The sequence below is a fragment of the Prinia subflava genome, chromosome 4 (genome assembly GCF_021018805.1).
Source record: "Prinia subflava isolate CZ2003 ecotype Zambia chromosome 4, Cam_Psub_1.2, whole genome shotgun sequence".
Classification (NCBI taxonomy): Eukaryota; Metazoa; Chordata; class Aves; order Passeriformes; family Cisticolidae; genus Prinia; species Prinia subflava.
In genome coordinates, this window is record NC_086250.1 from 37,701,002 (window position 1) to 37,727,561 (window position 26,560).

Here is a 26,560-nt window from a genome sequence, read left to right on the forward strand (position 1 = left end):
GGGAAAAGATCAGCCAATAAATTCCTGGATCTGCAAGCCTCAGCTGAATTCCTTCCTTTAAAAAGCCACATGCAAAGGACTTCAGGATATGAGAGAAGATATGAGAGAAACAAGCCATGAGAAAGATGGAATATACAGCTACAAACAGGCCTCTGAAAGGAGGAAGGGGAGCCCGGTAGATGAGAAAAGACAGAGCTCTGAAGTGGAAATTACCAGCACGTAGTTTTCTGCTGTAATTTTCTCTTTTTTCCCATCCTAAAACCAGCAAAGGCCCCGTCCACAGAGGTGAGATTACCTTGTATGGGTCATAAGATCTTACAGCTCAAGAACTCACATCCAGCTGCAGTTGCTTTTTGATGACATGGAGAGACAACCATATGGTAAGCCTCTAATACAGAAATCTCATCTTTTTCTAAGTCATGAAATAGCAACAGCCTGGGAATTCACATGCAGATGACTATTCTGAGCACATATGATCAAGCAAAATTCTCTGATCTCAGAGGAACACTTTGCAAAAACAGCTTTCTTTTTAAAATCATCCTGACAACTCAGAAACAACTGTTTAAAATTCCCAGACCTTTAAGAATGAGATCTAGCACTAAGAATGTGAGGCATTTCAGAGTAAGAATTTCCAAAAACTCTTAATTTGGGGGGCAGGCAAGGCAAGAGGCTGGAATGGGAAGAATGGTGAATTCCTTCCCATGGTAAATGTCTAATCACTGTATAGCAGAGAGAGCTTTCCTGCAAAATTAAACATAGCTTTGCCTTCACAAAGTAAAAAGTAACATGCAGGGCCTTATTTTTTTTAGCTAAAGGAAGGAAATGAGAATTTCTAGCTTTAATCTGAAGCAACTTAGCTTTGAAAAAGAATATTAAGAGAGTGAGATAACTATTAAGGATCTCAGCCCAGAACACTCATCTTCCTGTTTTAAAACCAGCAAAATTTCATTCCCTTCCTTGGAAAAGTTCTGATGTATTTTATATTAACTGCAATGGATAACAGACACCTCCATCAGAATGCCTCTTCATTCTGCTCTTCACCCAAAATTTTAATCGCAGAATAAGTTGAGCTGGAAGGGACTCACAAGGATCATTGAGTCCAGCTCCTGACCCTGGACAGGACCATCATTAAGAGTCACACCATGTGCCCAAGATCATTGTCCAAACACTTCTTCAACTCAGACAGGCTTGGTGCTGTGATCACCTCCCTGGGGAGCCTGTTCCAGTGCCCAACCACACTCTGGAACCTTTTCCTAAGAACCAACCTAAACCTCCCCTGACACAACTTCAGGCCATTCCCTCGGGTCATTTGCCATCACAGAGAAGAGATCCGTGCCTGCCCCTCCTCTTCCTCTCACAAGGAACTTGTAGACTGCCATGAGGTCCCCCTTCAGTCTGCTCTCCTCCAGGAGACAGGATAGCAAGGGCTTAATACACACTGGATCTCCTTTCTCATTAAGATTATGCAAGCATGATGAAGTATGGCAGTAAATGCCTACTAGACAACACAAGAAATTCCAGACATGTTGGAATGCTCAATGAAGTGTTGCAGCTCCATGGCAGTTGGCATTCATCTTTCCTGCTGTAAAAGAGTCTATGAGACAATTTAAGAAAAACTGATAGAAGTCAAAAATGGCAGGGGGAAGAAATATTTAAGAAAGCTAAAGAACCTAGAAAAGAAGGAAAAGCCAATAAATGGATTTCAAAACCCTGTTTTGTGCAGACCTTGGTGTTGTTGGTTTAAGTAATAATGGTGTGAACATCCCTAACAGACAGCTCTTCTCAAGAGTCTCAGGTTCAGCCATATCAAGGCTGTGAATGCCAGATAAGATGGACACTGAAAAGTGCTCAGCTCTGCTAAAAGAGAAGTACCTTCAGATAAATCATATTAAAACTTCAGGGGTTTATAAGCCTCAATGGTGAACACTTATGTGCCTGTAGCCTATAAATATCCAACAACTTAGAGAGGAAGCTGTGGATAGATCTCGTTTTTTCAGATGTATACATATTGCCCAAATTGCATTTTCAAACAAAAGTCTTTTTTCTGGAATAGACTACCAGTCTTCTGTTTGATTTCTCCAAAAAAGAATGTGACAAAAAGTCTTTAGTAAGCTAAAAATAAGCTGATTTTGACATTTAAAAGCATGGGCTTCTTCAGCAAACCTTCAAGGTTAATATTGCAGAACTACAAGGAAAAGAAGTTAGCTATGTAACTTTCCCAATTCTTTAGAAATAAAGAGTATTTTGGTTTATCACTATTTTCCTGACACAAAGAGCTGTAGTAACATACACCATACATTTTGTTTTATTTAAAATTAACAGGTATGAATTACTACTGACAAAACACCAACCAGAATGCTGGAATATTGCACTGTTATTGCACCATAACAGAAAATAAGTTTGTAGTTCTTGTTTTCGTAACTTGTACTTCATCTTTCTCTTCTGAAAAACAGTAAGTTGCTTGGAACAGTTTCTCTTTTTCTACATGATCACTTTAATTTTTTAAAGTTTACAAATGTCAGCCAATATGTTCAAACAGCAAATGCACTTTATAACAATAACAAAATTTCCAGCAAGCCAGATTTCAGTAACTGTAACTTTTGCTTCCTTTTCCCAAAATCTATGTAATAAACATGCTGAAACATGACAGTATTGATTGCTACTCTAGTGTGCAAAAGAATTAAGCATGTTTAACCCATTATGAGTTTCATCTCATTTTCTCATCATTTAAATATGTAAATATGGCCATTTTTATATCAAAGGCCAAAGATATCCAAAACCTTATGAGCAGTTTATGTCTCTCTTCTTTTTAATTTAAGGAAAAACTTGACAGATTAATCGTCTTTCGGGCACAGCAATATTACTACAGTTAATTCTAATTTATGCAGCACATTCCTGATTTCCCAGTTTAACTGCCATCCCTTGTTCAATCCACTCTTCTTGCTTGCATTCTGCTAAGATGCCAAGATTTCAGATGATGGGCATGTTATTTGCATAACAGTGAACATTATATTCATTCCACAGAAATTTCAAGCAAATATACTATATTCCAAATGACTTCTAAAGCAAAGTTATTCTGAATTTGTTAGACTGATTATGTGAAGAACAAATGACTGATGATTTGAAGATAAAATTCAGTGTATAAATGTTGTCATCTATGACACTTCACTATGCTAAAATCACAAAGGCCTGCCAGATTTCATTGCATTCATAATTAGAATCTTTACATTGTAATTCAGGTTGTGTTCTTTATAAAGATTAATAGAATGAGTTTTAATAAAGTCAAAGCCAGGCAAACCCAACAAGCCTACCTATGCAAGACAGTTGTCAGTTCAAATAAAGATTTGTTTTCCTTTTCATAATGCAATTATAAACCAAAATTGACACCTGAAAGAAAAAGCTAAAATACTACAAAGAATTTAGATTTCACAAGAAGCATAACTAACTCAAGAGTAATCTGTATGCAACTATTTTTAAAAATTAGCTTTAACTCATAATTATAGCATCTTCATTTTATGGCACACAGAAGTTAATGGAATAAGTATACTCAAGAAAGCACACAGAGATGCAAAAAAAAGTCAGACGTTAGTTTTTAAGAGTTTAAGCAAAACATTCAAGCCCCAACAAATCTCTGTCAGACAATCATGATATATAGTAAATATTTTGCCACATAATTAAACATATATAAGCACAAAAGGTTAGCAAACATAGACATGCTTCCAATGGAGAATAAAATCTCTATAGGAAACTTCAACCTGTTCTCATATATGACTTCCTTGTACTGAGGTCTCTCTTGTTTTTCTTATAATATAGCTAGACTACAGCAATTCATATAAATTGGGACCCGTCTAGGTACAATATGATATAAGAAAAGGACTTCAAAATAATGTCCCAGCATGGAATTCTCAGCTCCCTCAGAGAGCTCCAATATTTGCACACTGGTTGAAAAAGCATGTCCAACTGTATATAGCTAGAAATGAAACCAAATTATAAATTCTTAATTTATGTAAACCATGTTAATTTAGCATTTACTCTAGATATCCAAACAATATCAGGAAGATAAAAAGAGTATATTTAGGGAGAGGAGAACAGAATACTGTAAGAAAAAATATGCTCAGTTTTATAGAATATTTTAGTCAAACATTTCTTTCCAATTTATTTTGTTGATAAAATTCAACATTCTCAATGTTTTTAAAAATAGTCCAGGTTAAATCATAATTGCTTTAATCCAAAATATTTCTAAGCAGAGAGACAGTAGCTATTTTAATACTGGGTTGTAATAGACATGACATTATTTTTTTTGCAATAAATTGCAGATTATACTTTTGGAATGCTGTCAGATTACTTTATACCAAGTGATTTTGCTTCATTCACCATCTGATACTTGCATGCATCATTTGGTATTTTTCAGCAGTCTCTGTCCATAACAGAAGCAGGAGTCTAACAGCAAAGCAACTTTTTGGTGGAGTCTCCACAATAACAAAATAGAACTGACTTACCATGTTCCACCCTGGGTAGAGGTAGTCTGTCCCAACAAATTCAAAATAGTGAGCAAAACCTTCTTTCAACCACACATCCTCCCACCAAACTGGAGTCACAAGGTCACCAAACCACTGGAAAAACAAGTTCAAATGAACAACTTTAACCATTTTCAGGAAACCATGTTTGCATATATTTCACACAAACACATTCTCCACATGTATTAATAAAACAGTAGCATTTAGCACACACTGAAACTCACTAACTGTATTTTTCCTGTGCTAATTAATTCAGCATTACAGGATGCACAAGTTAATGAAGTGAAAGATTAGAAAAGAGCAAGAGGAGCAAAAGAAGCATTGAGGACAGTGTTCACAGTGTCAACTTTAGTTCTCTGAAGTAGATGCTCACCTAGGTTTAACAGAATAACAGACACACTGGACAGAAAAAAGGCTTCTAACTCAAGTAATCGGATCCGCTACATGGAAACTTCATGATGTGTGAATATTGAAAAACATATATGTGAGAATGGGGACACATTCTCTATCCTAGACCTAAATTTTAGCATTTCTTTCTCTTCCCTCTCTGCCCACCAAGATTTACAGCACTACTGATGCTACTCTCCATGGCAGGTTTCCTAAAGAAAGCAGCTTTACACAATAATGCCAGCCCTCTGGGTAGGATTCAGATGCCTAAAAGCATGTGAGATAGCCACGAAGACCTAGGAAATTTCATACATGACTTATAGGACATCTGCAGCCTTCACAAACAGAAGCAGAGATATCTGAAATGGCACAGCCCACCTGTGTATATGCAAAGGCACTCTACTTGAGCTGCCTGCCTTTCCCATTTCCTCCAGATGATTTTTCAACATCCCCACTGACTTCAATCTAATTTAGCAAGGATAGAAATCTCAAGGACAACTAAACTCCATAAACTCCACAAGTATAAAAAGATCATCAACTGAAAAGAGGAGAAGGGTCTTAAGTGAGGGCAAGGCAAGAACACAACCATCACATACTCTGCTCACTAAGACCTCAACAGACACAAATCTCACATGTAGGTGTCAGAGGAATTTTACACTGAGCTGGGATGATCACTGGAAGATGAGAACAAGAATTCATAGGAAATCAGACATCATATATTCATTTGCTGATGTATGATCCTCTTTAAAAGATTATTTAAATTATTGTAATGTGTAACCTGAATAATGTTACACCAGCAGTAAGAACAGAAACATCAACAGTATTATGAAAACCTATTTCATCCTCTATGTAGCCTCTCTTCTACCAAATAAATACCAAAACTTTGTTTAAGTAACATTATCTTCCAATTTTCTCTTAATATTTATAAGAATGAGTTACAATCAACAGAGATAATTTTGAGCTTTCACATGTAAGCAAGCTCTAAAAATACAGAGCAGCAATTACGTACTTTAGAGGGAAAGACTCAGGTCAGAGCAGAGGAACTGATACTGAACTGTAATGAGCGTCAGAAATGAATGAAAGCAGAGTTGGCCCATAAGCAGTTTGATCTCACGACAGCTGGTTTGCTTGAAGGCTTTGTCTGGGACCTGAATGAAAGATGTCACTTCTGTACATGTCTTTGTGGAGTGAGAATGACACCACAGAAGGATCACTGCTGTGGTGAGGATCAGTAGTGACGTGAACACTACAGCTTCAAAGAACAGACTAGCAAGCAAAGACCAGACTAGCTGGAAGATTACCAGACAGCCACATAAGGTTCAGAAAACAGAATTCAAATGAAAAAATGAAAAACATGGCAATGAATGTCACTGACAATCAGCTTAAGACTTTAGAGAGAAAAGATGAGGTTGACAGAAATCATATTTATACACTATGTGAAGCTAAACTCATTACTGCACTCTGAGTATGCATAATATAGTTGAAGGCTATCAATAAATTAACTCTCTACAGGGCCACTTAACATAGATCCTGATCTTAAGAACATTTAACTGAAAAGACAAAGAAATGATGGAAATATATTCATACAGCTTATGCATTTTCAGAATTTGAAACAATAAAATGAATACAGCTTTCATACACCAAGAAGTATGGAAGTTAAATTCATACTAGAGTAGGTTGCTTAAATGTTTTCTAATGACATAACAGCATAGTTTATTTCCTGAATTACAGGAGTACTATTGAACAAATATGAAACCAGTGGTAAAATTGTCGTTTTGAACTATGACTAGCCAGAGAGATTTTAAAAAAAATAAAGGCTGTAACATTCATAATACCCCATCCTGACTTTTGAATTAATAACATTGATTTATGGTGCCACAAAAGAGAATTTCTTCTACTCCTTTGGAAGTTTTCTGGGTTCATTTATTAATGATACAATTAAAATTATTTTTTAATTATCCACCTAAAAGAAGAAATGTTTTAAAGTCACTAAACCAGGATGTGATATCAATATGAAAATGTAGGGAATTTTCTTAACTACTTTTGAACAATATCAGGGAGAGTTATGGGTATCAGAGACAGAGCAGCACCCAGAGGCTGTAAGCAAGAAAGCCAAATTTTCCAACAGAAAGGTGCTATTATCTTCCTAGGAGTTACATGTCTCAAAGGAAAAGTGTAAGTAAAGCATTTAATTTCCGTAAGTAATTATTTATTTATTTGTGTGTTTGACTATAGGCTCTATCTGCCTGGAGTGAAGACCATCACTTCACTTTGAAATGTATTGATCACAAATTTCTCATCGCCCTCAGGTATTATGTTCAGCCTGATATGCAGAAAGTACTTAATTTACAGATACACAGAAAGGACACTCTTTCTTTTTTTTTTTTTTTTTTTTTTTTTTTACAGATTATTTTAAAATATGTTGAATTAGAAGTTCTTAATTTCCTTGCTGCTTTCATGCCTCTGTAACTCAATCTGTCACACCAAGTTTTGTGCTCAGGTGGGAAAACTATCACAAAAAATCATGACACATAAATTCAAATGAGTCTTCAAAAGCTATAGGTGGAACTGATCTATGATATGCAAATAAAACCTATTACTACCTTAACAGAATTATTTTAATAAATTATGGTAATTATTTCTAGCTATCCAATTAAGCTGGTAGAAATACATGTGTTTTGACCAACTCATGGTTTGGAGCTCAGAGGACAAGTTTTTATGCCAAAACATTCATATGATCATTTTTTTAATTAATTGAAAAAATATTCTGAAAGAACACACAGGCTGAATATCAAAAAAAGAGCTCCCTACAAAATTACTGAAGCAAAACTACCAAAGTAACTTTTATGCATCTCTCCTAAAACAGGTACCTAAAATACCTGGTCAAATATGAAAAGTCAACTATGAAGAAACTGGACATGAAATCCTTTCTTATATGCTTTTTACTTGTATTTTAGCAACCACTAAATTTGTCCTTTTGTAGTGCTGTCTCTCATTCTCTATCTGTCCTGAACACTGTGCTCAAGTATTAGTACAGAGCAGGTTTGGTAATTACACTTTTTAAACAGTCAAATTAAAAGGCAACAATCTGGATTTTTAATATCTCATTTCTCTAATCTTGGAAACATTACCAAAGCAATTGCTGTGTTACTCTAAGTAACAGGGCTCCCATACAGATCAGTTTACTACATGCTCATGTTCCATAAATCTTGAAGTCATGGGTTTAAAGTCAGGGAAATTGGACAATGACACAATTCTTTAAAATATATTTTTGAAGAGTTCCATTTCCTCATCCCTAAAATCTAAAAAAAATCAATAAATAAAAAGTAAAACTGGAGATGCAGAGATCTGGATTCTAGTTTTGCTTACACCTAAGAGATTTTTGTTAATTTTTGTTATTCTATGTGTAAAAATGAATGAAGGGGAAAAATATTCATCTGTCACCACAGGCTAACAGGTGATATGATGCACAGCAAAAAACGATGAGAAATGCAGTGAATAAATAACAATTAAGCAGCAGAGGCAAGAGATCCTGGACCCAGCTTGGTCTCAGTTCAGTATATTTTCAGCTAAAATAGTATTGTTTAGAGTTCCTTGACAGGTTTCTGAGTATGGTAAGATAAAGGTAGAAAAAAGGGCTAAATAAAGACAATGTGATGGAGTTGCTAGACAGTGTTTTTAGGTTATATTTTTTGAGTGTTTCTCCCTTTAAACTTTACTTGCGGATGAATAATCCATATTCTGTGTGACTCAATTCTGCATCCAAAAAGTAGAAATAATGTTTCTTTAACTTGAATTTTTCCTATCTTTTCTAGCTGTCCAGTGAAGTAGATGAGCAAAGACCTAATCTGCATGGCACCGCAACAGAAACAGCAGCAGCAGGAATAGAGTAAGTTACTTTTAATTAAGCAAACAGCACTGGAAGTGATATCAACATGGACATCAAGTAAACCTCCTCATCTGCAATTTTAAGGTCACTTAAATGCACTTTATAATCATATTTCTACTCTAAAATAAATTCAGCTATAGTTTTTGCCCACTTCATGATCTGGTAAAATTCCCAGAATGATGTAAAAAGGCGTCAGTGTCTGTAAGAATCAAATAATCAAACTTGTAGAGTTAATGATGTGATAATTGCCCACATCTGAAGTACAAATTGCTTTGCAAGCAGAGGAAATTATCAAAGCAGTGCAAAGAGTAACTGGAAGTAATGAAACGACTTCAGAAAAACCAACACTTAAGCTGAACACTTGGAGAAAGTTACTATCAGATTTAATCAAAAGGTTTTAAGGGAAGCCATATAACCCTGTAATCAGGAGCACTGAACCCAGCACTACAAACACACCACATGGAAAAATCTGATACTCACAGGAGCTGGGACTTGATGACCTAATGTATGTTTTCCACACATGATTCCTAAGGCACTGTAATTTTTCTAACTGAACTGTGTACTACTCTATTGTACTGCAAGTGAAGAGCTTATAGAAAAATCAGATGATAGTATCAAGATCAAAGCAGCAGTAACTTTTAATAAAAATTTCACGTTTTAGTTGAGGACTTCGAATTCCTGAACCAATTTAATGTGAAATAGAAACATGAACAAAATGTTATTTTCAGGTTCATCTGCCAGAATGCCATTACAATGGCTCCCTTTTTATTGGTACTTTTACATGGTACTTTTTATTTGCAGAAAGTGTTAAGAATTTGCATTGCCTTTACAGAATACTGTGTAAAGTCACAGATGTAAGCCATGGTGATTACACAGTAGGATTTCATTCATTTTAACCTGAAGGCTATGATTATGCCTCTTATGAGTGTAAGAAAGCGCTTCCTGGCCCTGTAGCAGATTTCTTCAATAACATTTGCATTCAATTCAATATTAGTAACAGTTTTAACATGTTTAGTTTGAGATAAGAAGATGGGAAAAATGTAAAATAAATTGTAATATGGGTTTATTATTTTTCTTATTGACACAATAGTACAGATAAAGATTCACTTATCCACCATTAGTGAACAGAGAGGGTCAATACCAAACTGGGAAAAAAACTGAGAAGAAAAAGAAAATGGATATGTATATATATGACAGAAGACAAAGACTACTACTAAATTGACTTTAGCCAAAACATTTTTTGACATGAATGTGAAACTTCATGATAGCATGAATCTGCTATCAACATGTTTATTCTATAAACCCATAACAAATACACAGAATATACTGCTACATAAGACAGGGAAGCTGCTCATTGCTACCAATTTTCTCTTGTATCCCCATTTTGAGTCTTCACAGTTTCTCTATTGTAGGGATGTGTCTTACAGACCTCCATGTTATATGGATTCTCCTTGCAATAGAAATCACAACCATCCATGTGTGCAGTACAAATTCATTTTCTGTTCTCGAAAGGAGCACATGGTTTCTGACATTAAGATCAAATATGTAAACACCTTTAATACCTGATGACATAGCTCATGTACAATGACCATGGTGACATCCAGTAGGTATAAAATAGAAGAAATGCTTGGATCTAGCAGTATCCTTTGCTCCACGAAAACACTCAGTCCCCAGTTTTCCATAGCAGCATATGGATGCTTAGGCACAGCCAACAGATCTAGAAATAGAAAAAAATATATGTTAACTCCTTGTGGGAGCTAACATGCTGAAGATCTATAGTAAGAAGGACCATAAATCATTACTAAAAGCATTTGAAATAACATATATTAATAAAAAAACCCAAAAAAGCTCTCTAGTAATATTTCTTAGGAAACATGAATAAAATATTCATTTTTATCTTATGCCATTATCTGCTCACAAATGATTACCATGTTATTGATGTAATATAGTACATAGTATTTCTAATGAAGCTTTCTATACAGAATCCAGCTGGTTTACACCACCTTGTTGATCTGCTTCTGGGTTTGATACTGCTTCTCATGTTCACTATACCGCATCAGCACAGTAACACAGACTGTTACTAGAAGTATTTTTTATCTTTTCATTAAAGCAACTCCTTTACGAACATCTTACACACCAAACTGTATGTAATGACTGATGTTTAGGGGTGCACTGAAGAAATATTGTTTCATAACATCAAGGAAAATGGCAAACTGTTCAGAATCCCCAGTTCTTACTAAACAAGGCATCTTCCAGCGTGCACTGTTGCTAGCACACATCCTCTGGGAGCAAGACTACTGACAGTCACCTCTCAGCCCTGCCAGCTGGAACAATGGAACCCTATGCAACTTAAGGGGCTTTACTTCAGTTTTGTATTCAGTTAGCAAGAAAATATTAGGAACAAGATAGGACGGTCCTTCATCAAGTAAAAAAAGACACCAAAGGAATCTCTCCCAGTGGCATGAGGTTGAACAACTCAATACTACAATAAATGTCTTAGAAAAATATTACTGCAGAAGACTGAAAAGGAACTAAACTGACTACCAGTCTTGAAAGAAATCTAAATTTCCATAGGGAATGAACCAATACACAATTCTGCTTCATGGCAAAAAACATCTGAAAGAGCCCAGAAAAAACCTGTTTGTCTATTAGAAGCCCAGTACAACCTATACACAAATCAGACAGAATTTTGGAAGCTACAATGTGACATCAGCATGGTGCTCCCTCCAGTCAAACTAATTAGCCTGACTTCTCAATTAATTAGCCTGGCTGCTGTACTCCTCTCTCATTTTCCTCTACTACTTCTGCTTCCAAAACTATTTCATTGGCAGTTATCACAAGTCTGTCTATGTGGTCCTTTACTGGGTGACTTCCCAGCATGATCTAGAGAAATTCCGACCTAATTATTCTAAATAATACTCCGAATTGTATTTCAGCACTGACACCTCTTCTAGGTTTGTCTGTTCTGGCTTGTCGATGCGTGTGATGGAATTGGCTTGGAGAACAAACAGACCTGCAGGAGCTCTACTCCAAGATTCATAAGAAGTTGCCACTGAAATACTGGGAAATGAGAATTTGGGTATATTCTGGCATTCCTAAAAAGGGCCTGCTTCAAGAAGCATAAAAATACCAGCCTCCTAGTGAATTCAAGGCAAGTGTAGCAGCTACTTCCAAATACCTATAGAAGATATCCAAATCACAGAGACACATTTCTAATGCTAAAGAATAAATATTTTACAGAAAAGCAAACACTGGAACATGAGCCTAATTAAAGAAAATAAAGTAAAAATCCAAAACAAGGTGTTCAAGATTAGGCATGTGAGTAAATTCAAAACTACACGCTTTCCTTTTCTTCTTCAGTTGAAGCTTGAACTGCATGATTTTTTTAGAATAACTGCAATTTGTTATAAATGACATGGAAAATGAAAAGCTCCTGTCTGCTATACAAAGAAGGAATAGGGATGGAGGGAAAAAAAAAAAAAAAGACAAACATTACCAGGTGGAATCACTGACGTTAATGGCAAATTTTCATTAACAGTAAAAAGGGATCTCCACCATTCTCAATTCCGTAAAGAAAGCCATAACTTCTACACCAATTAAACTTTCCACCAACAGGTGTCTTCAGAAGATGAATACTGTTCTTATCTACCCCAATTAAGTTTTCAGCATTTCCCTTCAAACACAGAACTAGCACGAAAATAAGACCAGGTCCCTATTTTTCACTGATCTTTTCATCTCTTTAGTCTCCTTCAGGTTCATTTGTAGTTTTTGGTCTTTCTTTCCAGTCAAAATGGATAGATTTTGTCAGTGTCATCCAGTAATAAACTGGAATAACTCTTGTGGAACTAGAAAACAAGGGTGAGGTCTCACACTAAATATACTTACAGGCTAATTATAGACTGTCTTTCACTATTTGTGTCATTGGTATTGCTTTGCTGGTTTGGACTGATACTTTACAGCACTGACACACCAATAAAACCTTCCAATCTGATGGACAGATAACTGCCTTGCAGATAGGCAACCACAGAGGGATGTTTTAAATCACTTTCATCCAACATAGTCTCATTTCTCTGCAAGCCTGAAAAGTCCTTTCACGCACTGGCTACTGCTGAAAGGGCTTTTCTGAAGAGAAAAAACAAAACATATTAGATAACCCTGTCAGTTTCCAGAATGCTAATCCCTTCAGGTGACATGAGCATACCAATAATGTTGAGTGAATATGAGCACACTACCATTTTCTAGTACAGGGTCTGACACACTACACTTTAATGCCAAAGACACTTTCTTTATCTCCACTGACTGACAGAATTGTCTGTGAAAATCACAAGAATTTTTTGCTATTTATTGTTCACATTTAAATTCTGAATATCCAACTCTCAGTGTGATTTTTTCAGTGGTTGGTCTTTGATGGCTTCAAAAATTTCTACTACCTTTAAATGCCAAACACGTCTAGTTTTGTGGTAAAAGACACAATAATCTATATCTTTCTCTGGGGAGTAATAAACATTTGATTTCAGAAGAACAATGTGTGATGTTCAAGTCTCAACACGAGGATCTGTATTTCCCTGTTTATCACACCATTAGAGCCCTGAGCAAGGTATCCTGTGATCCTGGAGGTGACATCTGATAAGGTTTTAGTGTCATTTTTAAGGTACAAAAGGAGGAGTGAGAATGCACATTTTGATGGAAATATCATTCACATATATTACTGCATGAAAGTGTTCTGCACTAACTGCAAAATGGGAACTACTGAATATATAACAGCTTGTGTACTTGCTGCATCCAGTCACTCTGTACACTATTTAATTAAATTCTTTGTAAAGCACTTGTGAATGTTTGATTATGTGGATATTGCTGGGGAAATAGAAATGTGTGTTATTGCTTGCAGAGAATAATATCCTCATGCGTCATAAAACTGTTACTTGAGATTTCCTGATACAGCAGTGCAGAGTCCCATGTAGTGCTGGAATAATAAAGGGTTTCCACCTCCTGGCCTTCACAGAGACTAAATTCATGACCAACAAGTAAAAATTATATAGCTAAAATAAAATCACAAGACAAAAATGTGTTGGAGCTTCACACTAACATGCTATACTGGTACGATTATTTGAATACAAGGACAGCATTTGGGTTTTTAAAAAATCTATTTCTGTGTGACTTTCGTTACAAAGTTACAAAAATTGTACATAGCTCAACAGCTTGTTTTATTTTTCCAAACATCTAATTAAGGGATCATAATTATGTGAGCTTACATCAAAATATAATCTTCTGACACTATCAGCAAGTTATCATCCTAGTGCAAAATAGAAATCAGCAATTTCACACCTAAGTTGGCCACAAAGCAAATACACATTTGATGGAGGTTTTTTATCTGTGAACTTAGTATCTGTGCAATTAGCACAAATGATACTGTTTTTCAATCTTTGCCACTTAGTCATGGTGTCTTCTAGGTCCTGTTAAAAACCATTATATTCCCCAAAGCACAAACTGGGAACATCACTCTTACTTTAAATAAGAGCGAGGTTAGAACAGAGAAGGATTAAATGCGAAATGATCCAGCTCTCTCAAGCAGTGTACTATGAATCTGTGGGGCATTTTGCCCCCCTTTACCATCCTACTCCTTTGCAAACATCAAAGCATCTTCTTCATCATTGTGATTCCACTATATTTAACCACCCCCATTTGAAGTTGGATAGTGATATTGGTGTAACATGCACACATCCTCACTATAAATATAAATATGAGTGCGTGAATAAACACCAATAGGCAACCACATCCACATTTATTAACATTATGTACTGCAATCTTATTTGTTTTAGCTGCTGGTTGTAATGTAACCAAGGGCTAGATACTCCAGAACATATGACAGTATTAAATTTCTAATACTCATGGTGGAAGTGAAAAAGCTCTAAGGGGAAAAAAAACCTAGACATACGAATCAATTCTGCAAATCTTCTGTTAGCATACATGAGAAGTCTCCCAAATAAATATCTGAGACCTCTGAAACACTGCAAGTTGTAAATGAGAACACAGAGTGAGAGACAAGAATTTTCTGTCAAGCATCTTTACACGTTTTCCTTAATAAACCCAGGAGGCATGCGGGGATAAACTGTTCACTCCACGAACTCCATGTTTTTACCTTATAATCCCTACTTTTATTACAAAAATGATGCTACAAAAATAATTTTATCTATGTGCCTCTCACAACGTCCCAGGATTTCCACTTTTCTGACAACAAATTCAATAAATTAAGAGGAAGCACGGACTAGTATCAGTTTATTTAAGTCACGCCATAAGTATCTTTTTTGCCCTTTCCTAGTACTGCATAATGCAATCAATAGCTTTATTAAATCTCTCTAAATGCCTTGTGCAATTTCCTAAATGAATGCTACTGTACCAATAGAAAAAAAGAACTGTTTACCATTTATAAAGGGTGTATATTTCTGCCACTCAGATTCCTTAATCAAAGCAATTTGTTTTACTAAGTAGAAGATGCTTTTCTGTAGCACAATACCATTTCTTGATTTATGCAGATTTTAAGGAACAAGCCAAACACAAAAAGTGACAGATCTCATTAAAAAACATGAAGTCAAATAGTAGTTATTGTAAGAAATATCCAAATTTCACACCGATAAAGAACTACTGATAATGGTACTTATACGAAATATCTAAATAAACTGATTTTTTTTTCTGCACTGTTTGATTAGTGTATGTCAGAGAAGTTTATTCTGGAAAATCAAGTGACTTCTTTATATACTTTCATCCCCTAAAATTTTACAGGGGCTAGGGAGGAGGTAGACAGGGGAATGACACAATGGGATGACACACCAAAAAACCCAAACATCCCAGGGTTGGTAAAAGCTCTCTCAAGCCAATATTTGCCTTGAGACACTTTGAAACACCCTATTTTCAGATACTAAGAGCATGTTTCCTGAAAATCAATCAGTATTTCATCAGTATATCATGTTTCCTAAATCAATTCAGTATTTCCCTTTGGCAGTTAGGAGCTGAATACCCTAAATCAGCTGTCTTTAAATGTAATAGTATTCTTCTGTCTTATCTCAGTACATGTAAAGTATTCAAACACACAGAAGCCACAAATAACCTGGGTGACACCCCCACAGGAAATCTTCAATTAACATTCCTGTTCAGCCAAATGCTTGCTCTTGTGCCCATCAGTTTTTATCTGCAGGACTATACCACCACTACCCTTCTGTAAGCTCGACACGTAACAACCCAGAAGGACGCTGGACTGCAGAGTTAATGCAAAGGTCTCAAATTGTCTGCCGTTATTCCGGTCAAATCCAATGGCTTGTGGCACACCCCGAGGAGAAATCACTACCACACAGCAGTTTATTGCTGAGTCTTTTATTGCTTCTTGTTGCTGTACAAAGTATTACTTAACATTAACTGACATAAACAATGGATGGATCCTCAGAGTGTTTGATACATATAGCAGATGTTTCATGCAACATGAAAATTGAAGGATACAAGCTGGAAAAAAAATGTGGGAGAGAAAACTGGGGACAGTAAGGAGAGAGATTATGCAGAAACACAGAAAGAAAAACTTTGGTATGTTTTCAAGCAACTGAGCTTTAACACTGGGTGATAGCTAGTTTATAGTTTAAGAAAATAACATAGAAATCTGTTGATTTTATATGACATGCATATTATTAAATTTCTTTCAATTTTGATACCCCCAGTCCATAGATCATTGCTTTGTTATTTCAAAGTATATCAAATGATTCAATGTTAAAATGAAAAATGAATGCAATCGCCCATTGAGGATGAATTGTGCATCATCGAAGTTGTATTGATCTGCACAGGAACAATGCCTTTCTTTAAAAATAATACCTGGACAGATCATTAAGAATTGCTGCACAGTATTAAACAAGGAAAAAAAATCTTTCACAAAGTTTCTTGATAAATATAAACTTTTTTCCTCAGTTTCAGCCTTATGTGGGAATTCAAACAAGGATCTGTATGGCTCAAACCAGGACACAGATTGAAAAGAGCTCAGGTTTCTGTTACTCCACGTAACAGGGGTAGTACTGTATATCCATCCTCTACAGCATATAAACAATAAGCAAACAGAGAAAATACATTCCAACTCTCAACACTGAAATCTCTGGAGAGAGGAAAAAACAAGAAATACTTTCATTGCCTTCATATATACTATTTCTAACATAAATACTAAAAGCATTGACATGATGGAAAATTGCCAAGAGCCATTTTCCTACCACCAGAGTTAATAGAGCATGAGGATTCTATGGTTGAAAACAACATGACACTGATTACTGAGCACTATCAGTATGAATGCTGCTGCAAAGAGAATGAAAAAGTGCCACTGCCATATTCCTTCTCTTTGCTGCAAAATCAAGGTGCAGGGAAACTCCCGGGGGTCTGAGCCTGAACAATCAGAGCCCTTTGAATTTCCTTGGGACTCTGTCCCAATGACAACTTGGTGCAGAGAGGCAGCCTTGACCCAGTTGTCCAAAAAGGAATTTTAATAATATGAAAACAACAAACAATAACGCGTCCACCGTGTAACAGCAACCTGGAACAAGGCAGTAACAAGGGGCAAAAAGCAGGGTCCAGGATCAGACAGGGGTATTTATACACCCCAAGTGTGGGGAGGAGTTAAAGTGGGGTCTGAGGGAAGGGTCCAACAGGGGAGAATGAGTAGGAATATTAAAATTCCTGCACCAAAAATCAACTTACGGTAATACAAAGAAGGAGGAACCTTCTAGTAATGATTTGCATGCTTGAACTCAGGGAACATGTGAGTAAGCTTCTTGCTTACTGTACTTAGAAAGGGGTCTACCAGGGCATCAAGGAGGGGTTTTCTTCTTCCCTGGGGAAACCAGTCTCTACAGTGCAGATACACAGAAAACTCCAGAATTCCATTCTACTTAAGAGTAGAAATGAGATGAAATATTTTTTCATCTGGCACACATTAAACTGATTTGCATCACAGTAATGAAGACATGAAGTCTGCATAAATACAAACACTCTATATACCAAAACCTACCTCTTTTATGTCTGCTTTAAAGTGAGATCACATTCACAGGTGATGGGCACAGTTTAACAAGCAAAGCAGAAACAGGAATTTTGGAAAGACAGGCAGTTATTTAGCATTAGCAGTATCTTATGTTTCACCTGGAGATAAAATTGCAATGTACCGAATTCACTACATCTGACGGCAATGCTTCTGTGGGGACTGTATCTATTTATCTTCTGTTCTAGAGTAAGATGAAGAAATGCAAATGGACTCTACTGGATAGCTCCTGAGATACTGTATTTAGATCTTGCTGTGTATCCTAAGTTCTAGAATGGAGTTTATCTTACATTCTCATGCAAATCCTTTTGATATAGTAGATCAGGATAGAACTTTACTATCTTAACACTAAAAATACTAATCTGTTCATCACTTTGTTTATTCAATTATTTTATTAAAACAATTAGTATCTTTCTATGACCGATCACAATAAAACCCCATCATCTTGAATTCTAAAGAAACACAAATAACAGAGGACTCACTTTGTCCTCATGCAAGTTCAAACTCTCTTCTTCCCATTCATATCTAAGGATGCAACCATGTAAACTAAGTCTTGTCACAGAATCCACATTTGCAAGAGGCTCAAATTACATCCTGATGCATCAGAATACAGAAGTCCAAGGTGAACTTCTTGATGCATTTATATTTCCAAGAGAAATTTAACTAAGTGAATTTACCACTTCACTCTGTTGCTTATCAGCATTGTGTCCTGGTTTGAGGGGGAAGTGAGTTTTCCAGGAAGTTGTGGGCAAACCAATCAGTCAGGTTTTATGCTGGCACCTGGAGTAGCCACTGAGAGGTTGGACACGCCTCTGAGAACACAAGGGGTTAAAAGCAAGGACTTCCAGAGGGATTTCCTTTTTCTGGTTCCAGTTTCAGGAGAGAAGCATCTTCTCCTCCTCCCCTGCCCAGCTGACCAGGCTGGGTGGGGGAGGGAAACCATGCGGCCAGGTTGAGGTAGGCTGGTGCCCCAGGGTGGGGGGTAGAGAGTGAAAGGGACTGGAGCTGAGCCAGCCCCATCCAGGATGAAGGGTGGGTGGAGAATTCTTATGGCTGGTGGTTTGAGAGAAGAGAAAGAGACAGCCTGGGACTGAGATGACAAAGGAAGATGAAAAGAATCCCAGATGAGCAGAGATTAAGAGGAGTGGCTTTTGGGCTGGACTTTTCTTGCATAATGTTAGCCATAGACTGAACCTGAGTCCTCTTGAACACAGACTGCATTTGGGTGGATGCAGTCAGCTTGACTTTGTTGCAGTGACTGGCACTGTAGGAGTGGAGCGAGCAGAGAAGAGAGGGGGAGGGTGAGGTGGAACCCTCTGCCCTCAGGGGAGACCTGCTCCTGGAACCCGCAGCCCCAGGGGAAAGATGGGGGGGACTGCTGTCCCGAAATGAGACTTAGCCAAGCATTCTTAAAAGAGCCCTGTATGCAGCTTTGGCCCATGGACAGTGGTGAGAGCACTGGACATGGAAAGGAGAGTGTCACCCTGGCAGACTTCTCCGGGTGGTGCCATGGGTGACATGGGAACACAGGAGGGTGAACCTGTGTTTCCTGTGGGGGGGGTCTGTGGTGTGAGAGAGACTCCTCTCTCCCTGGATGAATTGAAGATTGGGTTTTTTGAGTGATGATGACTTTGATTGGGAACCCAGCATTTTGGTTTAAGCAAGTAAGATGGAGGGTAACGTGTAAGTGCTAAAAGTTAGAGTGTGGAATGGGTGGAAATTGGGGGAGAAGAAGAAATGTTCTGGAAGGTTTTCATTTCTGGTTTTTTGCGTGTTTAAGGTTTTTTTTCTTTTCTGTTTTCTGTTCTTATGTAGTTTAATAAAGTTTTCTTTCTAGTTTCAAGTTTTGGGCCTGCTCTTCTCTGTTCTCGATCACATCCCACAGTAGTTGTTAGGAAAAACATACACTCATGGGTGCACCAGCATCTGGCTAGTGCTAACCTATGACAGATGGGCACAGCCTGCCAACCATGTGCTGTGCAGCAACTCATGATAGGTGAAAAAAATCACAATTAAAAAGCAGGTATGCAAGACTGTGACAGAAAAAAATCATGCCTCTGCACAGTTACCCTGTATTTCCCACAGTAAAATGAAGCACCAAGATCTGAAACACCAAGAAACTTCACTTTCCTGCTGCAGGAGGGCTGAGTGGTGGGCTCCACACATCCTGTACATGTCCTGTTATGCAGAGGCAGGCAGTAACATATCTCCATATAAAGAGGATCTTTTTTTAAGCATCTGGGCCAGACATAACCCCACATAGCTATCTGAGGGGGAGGGGGGAAGTAATTAGAAGAAATCAAAGAAATTAGCAAGATGGAAAAGCAGAATAGCTGGAACCTTCACCAGAGCTGAAAATCCCTCTGAGCACGAAAAACAATGGGAAGAGATGAAAATGGTGCTTTGTTCTGCACCTGGAAGCAAATGATACTACTGTCAAGAAAGACAGTAATTAGAAAGGAGCCTTATTTCTGACAGTTGTAGTTCCAGACATGCTGCAAGTGTTTAATAGTTTCAATTAACTCAGAGAGTAGAACCCAAACATGAAAAATCTGTCACAAAAATGGAATACTGCAAACTGTAAAAATAAAATACCCTAGAAAGAAATATTTGTTATCTGAAGTTACAAAAGAAAAGCAACATACTAAAGAGAGGCTGGTGACTGACACCAAATAAACTGTACTACTTAAATTTGGCAAGGAGCTAACCAGAGCTGACAACAGAAGAGATTGGGATGGACCTGGGCCAAGTATTTCAGGAACAGACTCCTGACTTCCTCAGAAAAAAAGGAAAAGCAGAGCCTGGCAAACAACAGGAGCCATTTTGTCCAGAACAAAGTTTACAGAGATCAGTCAGATCTCTGACACAGGGAGTAAGATTGATAATCCAATATCCCACCAGAAAATAAACGCAAGATAGAAAATCATCCAGAGCTCAGAGAACATGTGGAGCTGCACACACAGTGACAGTCTGGACAAGCAATAGTTCTCGTCAGAGTGGGCGAAGAAATTCTGAAAGGCTGATGGATTACAGCTCTCCATTATGCCAACGGAGTGACTGTACTGACAAGGGGGATGATGACAGCAACACTTACTCCTATTAGTATTTCCATTGTACTTTTATGATACACAAATGCCCTAGGGATGGTATTGCTATACTTTCGTATTAAGTATGCCTTTTTAGTTCCCTTACATCACATTTAAGCCAAATTCAGGTAAAAAAAACAGTGATACATTTTATCAATAACTTTCAAAACTGACAACACTGCTGAATGCTTACTAAAGTTACCACCAAACAGAAAAAAATCTATGTTTAATGTAGTTACACTGATCCATACCCACATCCATATTGAGCTGGCACTGACAAGGAGGTAATCACAGCTCAGGTCCTTTTGCACACCTTATGTTTCACATTTTCCCAATCACTAAAAAATTATTCACAAGTTCTGGTCTGAGAATTCATCTGCAAGATATGAACTCACTTAGTACTTTCAGGTGCACTCCTCCATTCCCCCTGAGATCTTCATATTCCTTCATCAGTTAAATCACAACAGGCTTTGAAATGTTCCTGGGATCTAAACAGACTTACGTCTTTCATCCTGACTCCTTCTGTTCCCTCCATTTTTGAGACACAGTCTGTCCATTTTTCTTAACAGTGCTTGTTCACTTCCTTAGATATGCAAATATCTGTTTATTAGACTAAAAAACATCTTCCCTGTTTAACTGGCTGGTAAGCAGCTTCTTACTTCAGTGGGGGATAACAACATTTTCCTCTCACTTTAGTAATTCATTTGCATTTTTTCAGTGTCTAATGTGACCTCCACCAGAGCTTACATTCTGTATCAATCTTTAGCTGCATTATCCAAAGATCTAAATAAATAATGCTGCACACAGCTCATTGCTGACTGCTGAGACCAATAATCCCAACACACCAGTAACAAACCACTATGGGATAACAATGGGCTTGCAGCAACTAAACCCCACTGCAGCCTCAGTGTTCTCAAAGTCAGAGCAGAGTAAGACAACTGCAGGATATAACAAATAAGAAAACATAAAGTAGCTACGTCTTCCCTTGCTTTTGCACAAGGAACAATCTGTGGAAATTGGAACATTTTTTACTGCCTACAAAAGGAAGTATTTTGAGAGGCCATTGATATCAAGTATTCCTGTGTTAGATGAATATGCATAATTCAGGCAGATGTCATTTGAAAAGGTCATCTTATAATGGCATAGACAGGGTATCAAGTTTTACAGAGTAACACTTCCAGTAGGAAAAAACAGCAAGAGAGAGGAGCAAGAAGCATTCAACAACTTTGGAAAGATTATGAAAAGGCCAAGCTAAAACCAAACACACACAAAAAATTAAAAGGAAAAGCATAAAGGACATACTTGGAAGTATTGTAGTGGAAGTACAAAAGAAGCTGTTAGTGCATTGAGATGTGCAGGCAGAGTACAAGAACAGCATTATCATCGTGTCTAGTCAATAGAAGAGATACTGAGATTCCTTGGAATAATGGATTATGTGACCAAATTTGTGTGAAATGTAGGGGGGTTTTAATCAGCAACTTCTGTGACCACTGCTGAGAAATTCAGTTTACAGACATCATAAAAATCTGAAAAGGCAACAAGGACTGAGATAAAGAGATATCCCTGTAACCCCACAGCCAATTCAGAAACAGCATGACAAAAAACATAAAGCTAAATTCTTGAAGTACCTTTAACAGAGCATCAGAGCAGTCCTCTAACAGACTCACACAATGGTTAGGACTGGAAGGGACCTCCAGAGGCTATCCTGTCCAACTCCCCTTCTCAAGAAGGGCCATCAAGAGCCAGTTGCCTAAGACTACGTCCAGATGGCTTTTGAATGTCTCTAAGGACTGAGACACCACAATCTCTGAGCTCCCTGGGGTTCAGCAGATTATCTTTCCAAGTTTAGTAGTTCATCATTCTTTAAGACTTATCGAACAGTTTGAATATCACCTCAAATTTAAATTAGCAAAATAGTACAAAGATCAATCAGGCCTCCACAAATTCACTACAACTTACAATCTTAGTTCAAAAGACAGTATTTTATGCCAAAGTCTGATTAAAAATATGTTTTAAATAACAGCATTTTGTACACTTTTACTAATATATTTCCTGTAAAATATTTTTCTGTTAGTGTCCACATTTTATTTAGAATTCTACTCTGGAGTAAACAGAGAACTCTTGTCGTGACCAAATGAAATAACTGGTTTTGGTACTCAACAGCCAGAAGCATTGCAGACAAAGAAGTGTATGTACTTTTTCTCCACATATTTTGCATTTCACAAATTGCAGGGTGATGACCAAAGCTAAGAAAGTAGCATGGAAAACCAGAAGAACACTATCTTAAGCTAATGAAAGATATGATTATTTCTGAAAAAAATGAAGATATGATGCTGAAGGAACTGGAAGATCCTGTCTCAGAGTACCAAGAAATACAGTGGGAAAAGCTGAAAAATATCACCAGAAAGTTTGAGAGATAAAGTTGAAACAGATGAGAAACACAAACTGAGAAACAAGACAAAGAAATGCGAAGTTTGCCTGAGACAGATAGTAAGTAAGGGCTGAGAAGCTGAGGAAATGTTGTCACAGGGACTATGAGTAAAAATAGGAGAAGCATTTTGAGAGGATAAAGAGAGAGCAAGTGAACCTTGCTAGGACCCATCTGCAATTCCTCAGGCGTATTCCAGTAAGGTTTTGTGTATCTTCAATGCACAGAACTAGAAGAAATATAAAAACTGTTGAAAAGCCCATCCACTGCTTAGGTAATAAAAAACTGAATGAGCTGAAGGCTCAGAGGTATTAAAATAAATCACTTCAGCAATTATTCAGTTATTAGAGATGTTAACCCTAGATATTCATGTACTCTGCCTTTTAGAAATTTAAGTAGCCAGAATGGCTGCAGAGAAGTTCTCAAGAACTCTGGAAATTAATAACACCTTGGGAAAACTATAGCTTGAAAATCATTGAAGGGCAGGACTAACCTCATCTCCTTTGACAAGGTGACCTACATAGTGGATGAGCAAAAGGCTGCGGATATTTTCTACATGGACACCAATAAAGCCTTGACTGTGTTCCCCACCGCATTCAGTTGGACCAGCTGACCGCTCATGGCTTGGATGGATGCACTGTTCACTGGGTAAAAAAACGGCTGGATGGCCAAGCTCAGGGAGTGGTGGTGAATGGAGATATACTCAGCCAATGGCCAGTCACCAGTGGTGTTTGACAACACTCAGTATTTGGGCCAGTTCTGTTTAATGTCCTCATTGACAACTTAGATAAGAGGATCAAGTGCACCCTCAGTAAGTTTGCAGACAACACCAAATTGTGTGGGAGTGTTGATCTGCAGGAGGGTAGGAAGGCTCTGCAGAGGGATCTGGACAGGCTGGATCGATGCGCCACAGAAAACTGTATGAGATTCAACAAGGCCAAGTGCCATGCTGGGAACCTTGGAATGCTACAGGCTGGGGGTGGAGGTGCTGGAAACTGGATAGAAAAGATCTGAGGGTGCTGGTTGACAGCAGAACGTGAGCCAGTGTATGCCCGGCTGTCCAAGAAGGCCAATGGCATCCTGGCCTGGATCAGCAATACCAAGGCCAGCAGGACCAGGGCAGGGCTTGTCCCCTGTTGTTGGCACTGGTGGGGCTGCACCTCAAGTCCTGTGTTCCAGTTTTGGGCTCCTCACTACAAAAAGGACATTAAGATGCTGGAGTGTGTCTAGAGAAGGGCAACGGAGCTGGGGAAGGGTCTGGAGCACGTGTCTGATGAGAGGCGGCTGAAGGAGCTGGGATTTTTTACTCTGAATAAAAGGAGGCTCAGGAAAAACCTCACTCCTCTCTACAACTACCTGTAGCCAGATGGGGACTGGTCTCTTCTCCAAAGTAGCATGCACCAGGACAAGAGGAAATGGTCTTAAATTGCAACAGGGGAAGTTTAGATTAGGTATTAGGAAAAAATTCTTCTCTGAAAGTGCAATCAGGCATTGCCACAGGCTGCCCAGGGAAATGATGGGCATTATCAACCATAGAAGTGTTCAAAGAATATGTGGATGTGATACCTGGGGACACAGTTTAGTGGTAAACATAGAAGTGCTGGTTTAACAGTTGGATTTGATGATCTTAAAGGTCTTTTCCAACCTTAACAATTCTATGATTCTATGATTCTAAGCTTTACATGGTGCAATTGTATCTGAGAGCAAACTATGTACACAAAATGCAGTGACACAGAGAATTGAATGACCACGTGAGTATCAAAGATGTTGAAGGAAAAACAGCAGTTAAATTAAACAAGCAAAATAAGCCATAAAAAGAAGTTTGAATAATGTGAACATAAAACAGACTGAAATTCAGTACAATCAGTTGTATCTGTCAAGTAGAGAAGCCAAGAACCTTCCTGATCAGCCCCTGGCAACAAGAAAGGTACCAAAACAGATGTAGCATGTTCTCCTCCTGAAATAGCACTATTTGTCCAAGTACAATCTTGTTTATGCCCCATTATACCATGACATTACAAAGTCATGGAGATAGATGTCTGCTCTCAGTACCACTAGCCCACTGAATATATAAACTTTTCCAATTATACAGAAATCAGAATGGTTTCCCTGAGAAAAGTTCCATTCTCTGCATCACAGATTTAAACATTAAAGTTATATTAAAGAACCATAAAGATAGGTTCACAAACCTCATTGAAACTTGATAACCAATGAATAATTTACATTAAGATAATACAGGTCTCATTTTAAAATGTTTCTATTATGATGACTTTTCACTGTTAGAATCATAATTTTCCCATACCATCTTGCTTCATTATTATTTACAGAAAAAACAATTTCTGATCATTCCTCTTAAAAGTAAAGATTCCTCTTAAAAATAAAGATTTTGCTGCATCGGTAATGTTTGATGTAGACCATGACTGAGCATTTTCTTTTCAGAAAATGTAAGAATAACTTGCACAAAACAAGTATTTTAATGTCTACTAGAAGAAAGAGAATAAATTGCTAGATCTTCAGTATAATGAAGGGCACAAAAGAATGCCTAGTATGGAATCAAAATCTAATAGTCCCTGAATTTAGGAAGTCTTTTTGTTCTGACTCCTATCAACAAAGAGTACCCAGCTAATTCAATGTGCACCATAGAAGCATTCTTAAAAATCTTAATAATATTATGCAGAGGAGCATTGCAATTTTTTAGTGAACCTAGTAAGCCAGGACACCAAGTCATCAAATCATCTGCACCGGAAGTATGCAAAATTCACACTAAAGTCTTTGAACCAAGTTCTCCTTCACACTGAAGACATGATCTTTTCCTCCTAAAAGACAGGCTATAAAACAGCCTGAATGAAACAGTGTTTACACGTGGCTCCAGGTCCCTTTTCACTCCTGGAACAATATAAATCAGATGCTGGTTCAAATGTAAATCAGATTCAAAAAGACTAAGGACTTGCATAAAGCAAATTATTAAGTGTGTGAAAGATCAAAGACTAGCGCTCTATTGGCATCTGAGAATGCAAATGAGAGATGTAGATGATACTGAAGAAAAACAAAGGAGAGCTGAGAGATTCTTTCTTGGTGCAAGCGTTAAAAATCTATCAGTTTAAATTAAACAGTAACAATTATATCAGTGGAGGAATCCTCTCCTTATCTCATGACTTTACTTGATGGAACACACATGACAGGTATTTCTATAAG

At 37.5% G+C, this 26,560-nt stretch overlaps 1 protein-coding gene across 1 annotated transcript in view; it reads right to left on the minus strand.

Moving 5' to 3' along the window:
* The window catches only part of TRHDE (thyrotropin releasing hormone degrading enzyme), a 213,906-nt gene that overhangs the window by 120,177 nt on the left and 67,169 nt on the right, over positions 1-26,560 (minus strand). Inside the window, exons 4-5 of the mRNA XM_063396448.1 lie at positions 10,356-10,510; positions 4,500-4,613 (exon numbers count right to left, since the gene is read on the minus strand). Coding sequence (XP_063252518.1) covers positions 4,500-4,613; positions 10,356-10,510 — 269 coding nt within the window. The remainder of the gene's footprint in view (positions 1-4,499; positions 4,614-10,355; positions 10,511-26,560) is intronic.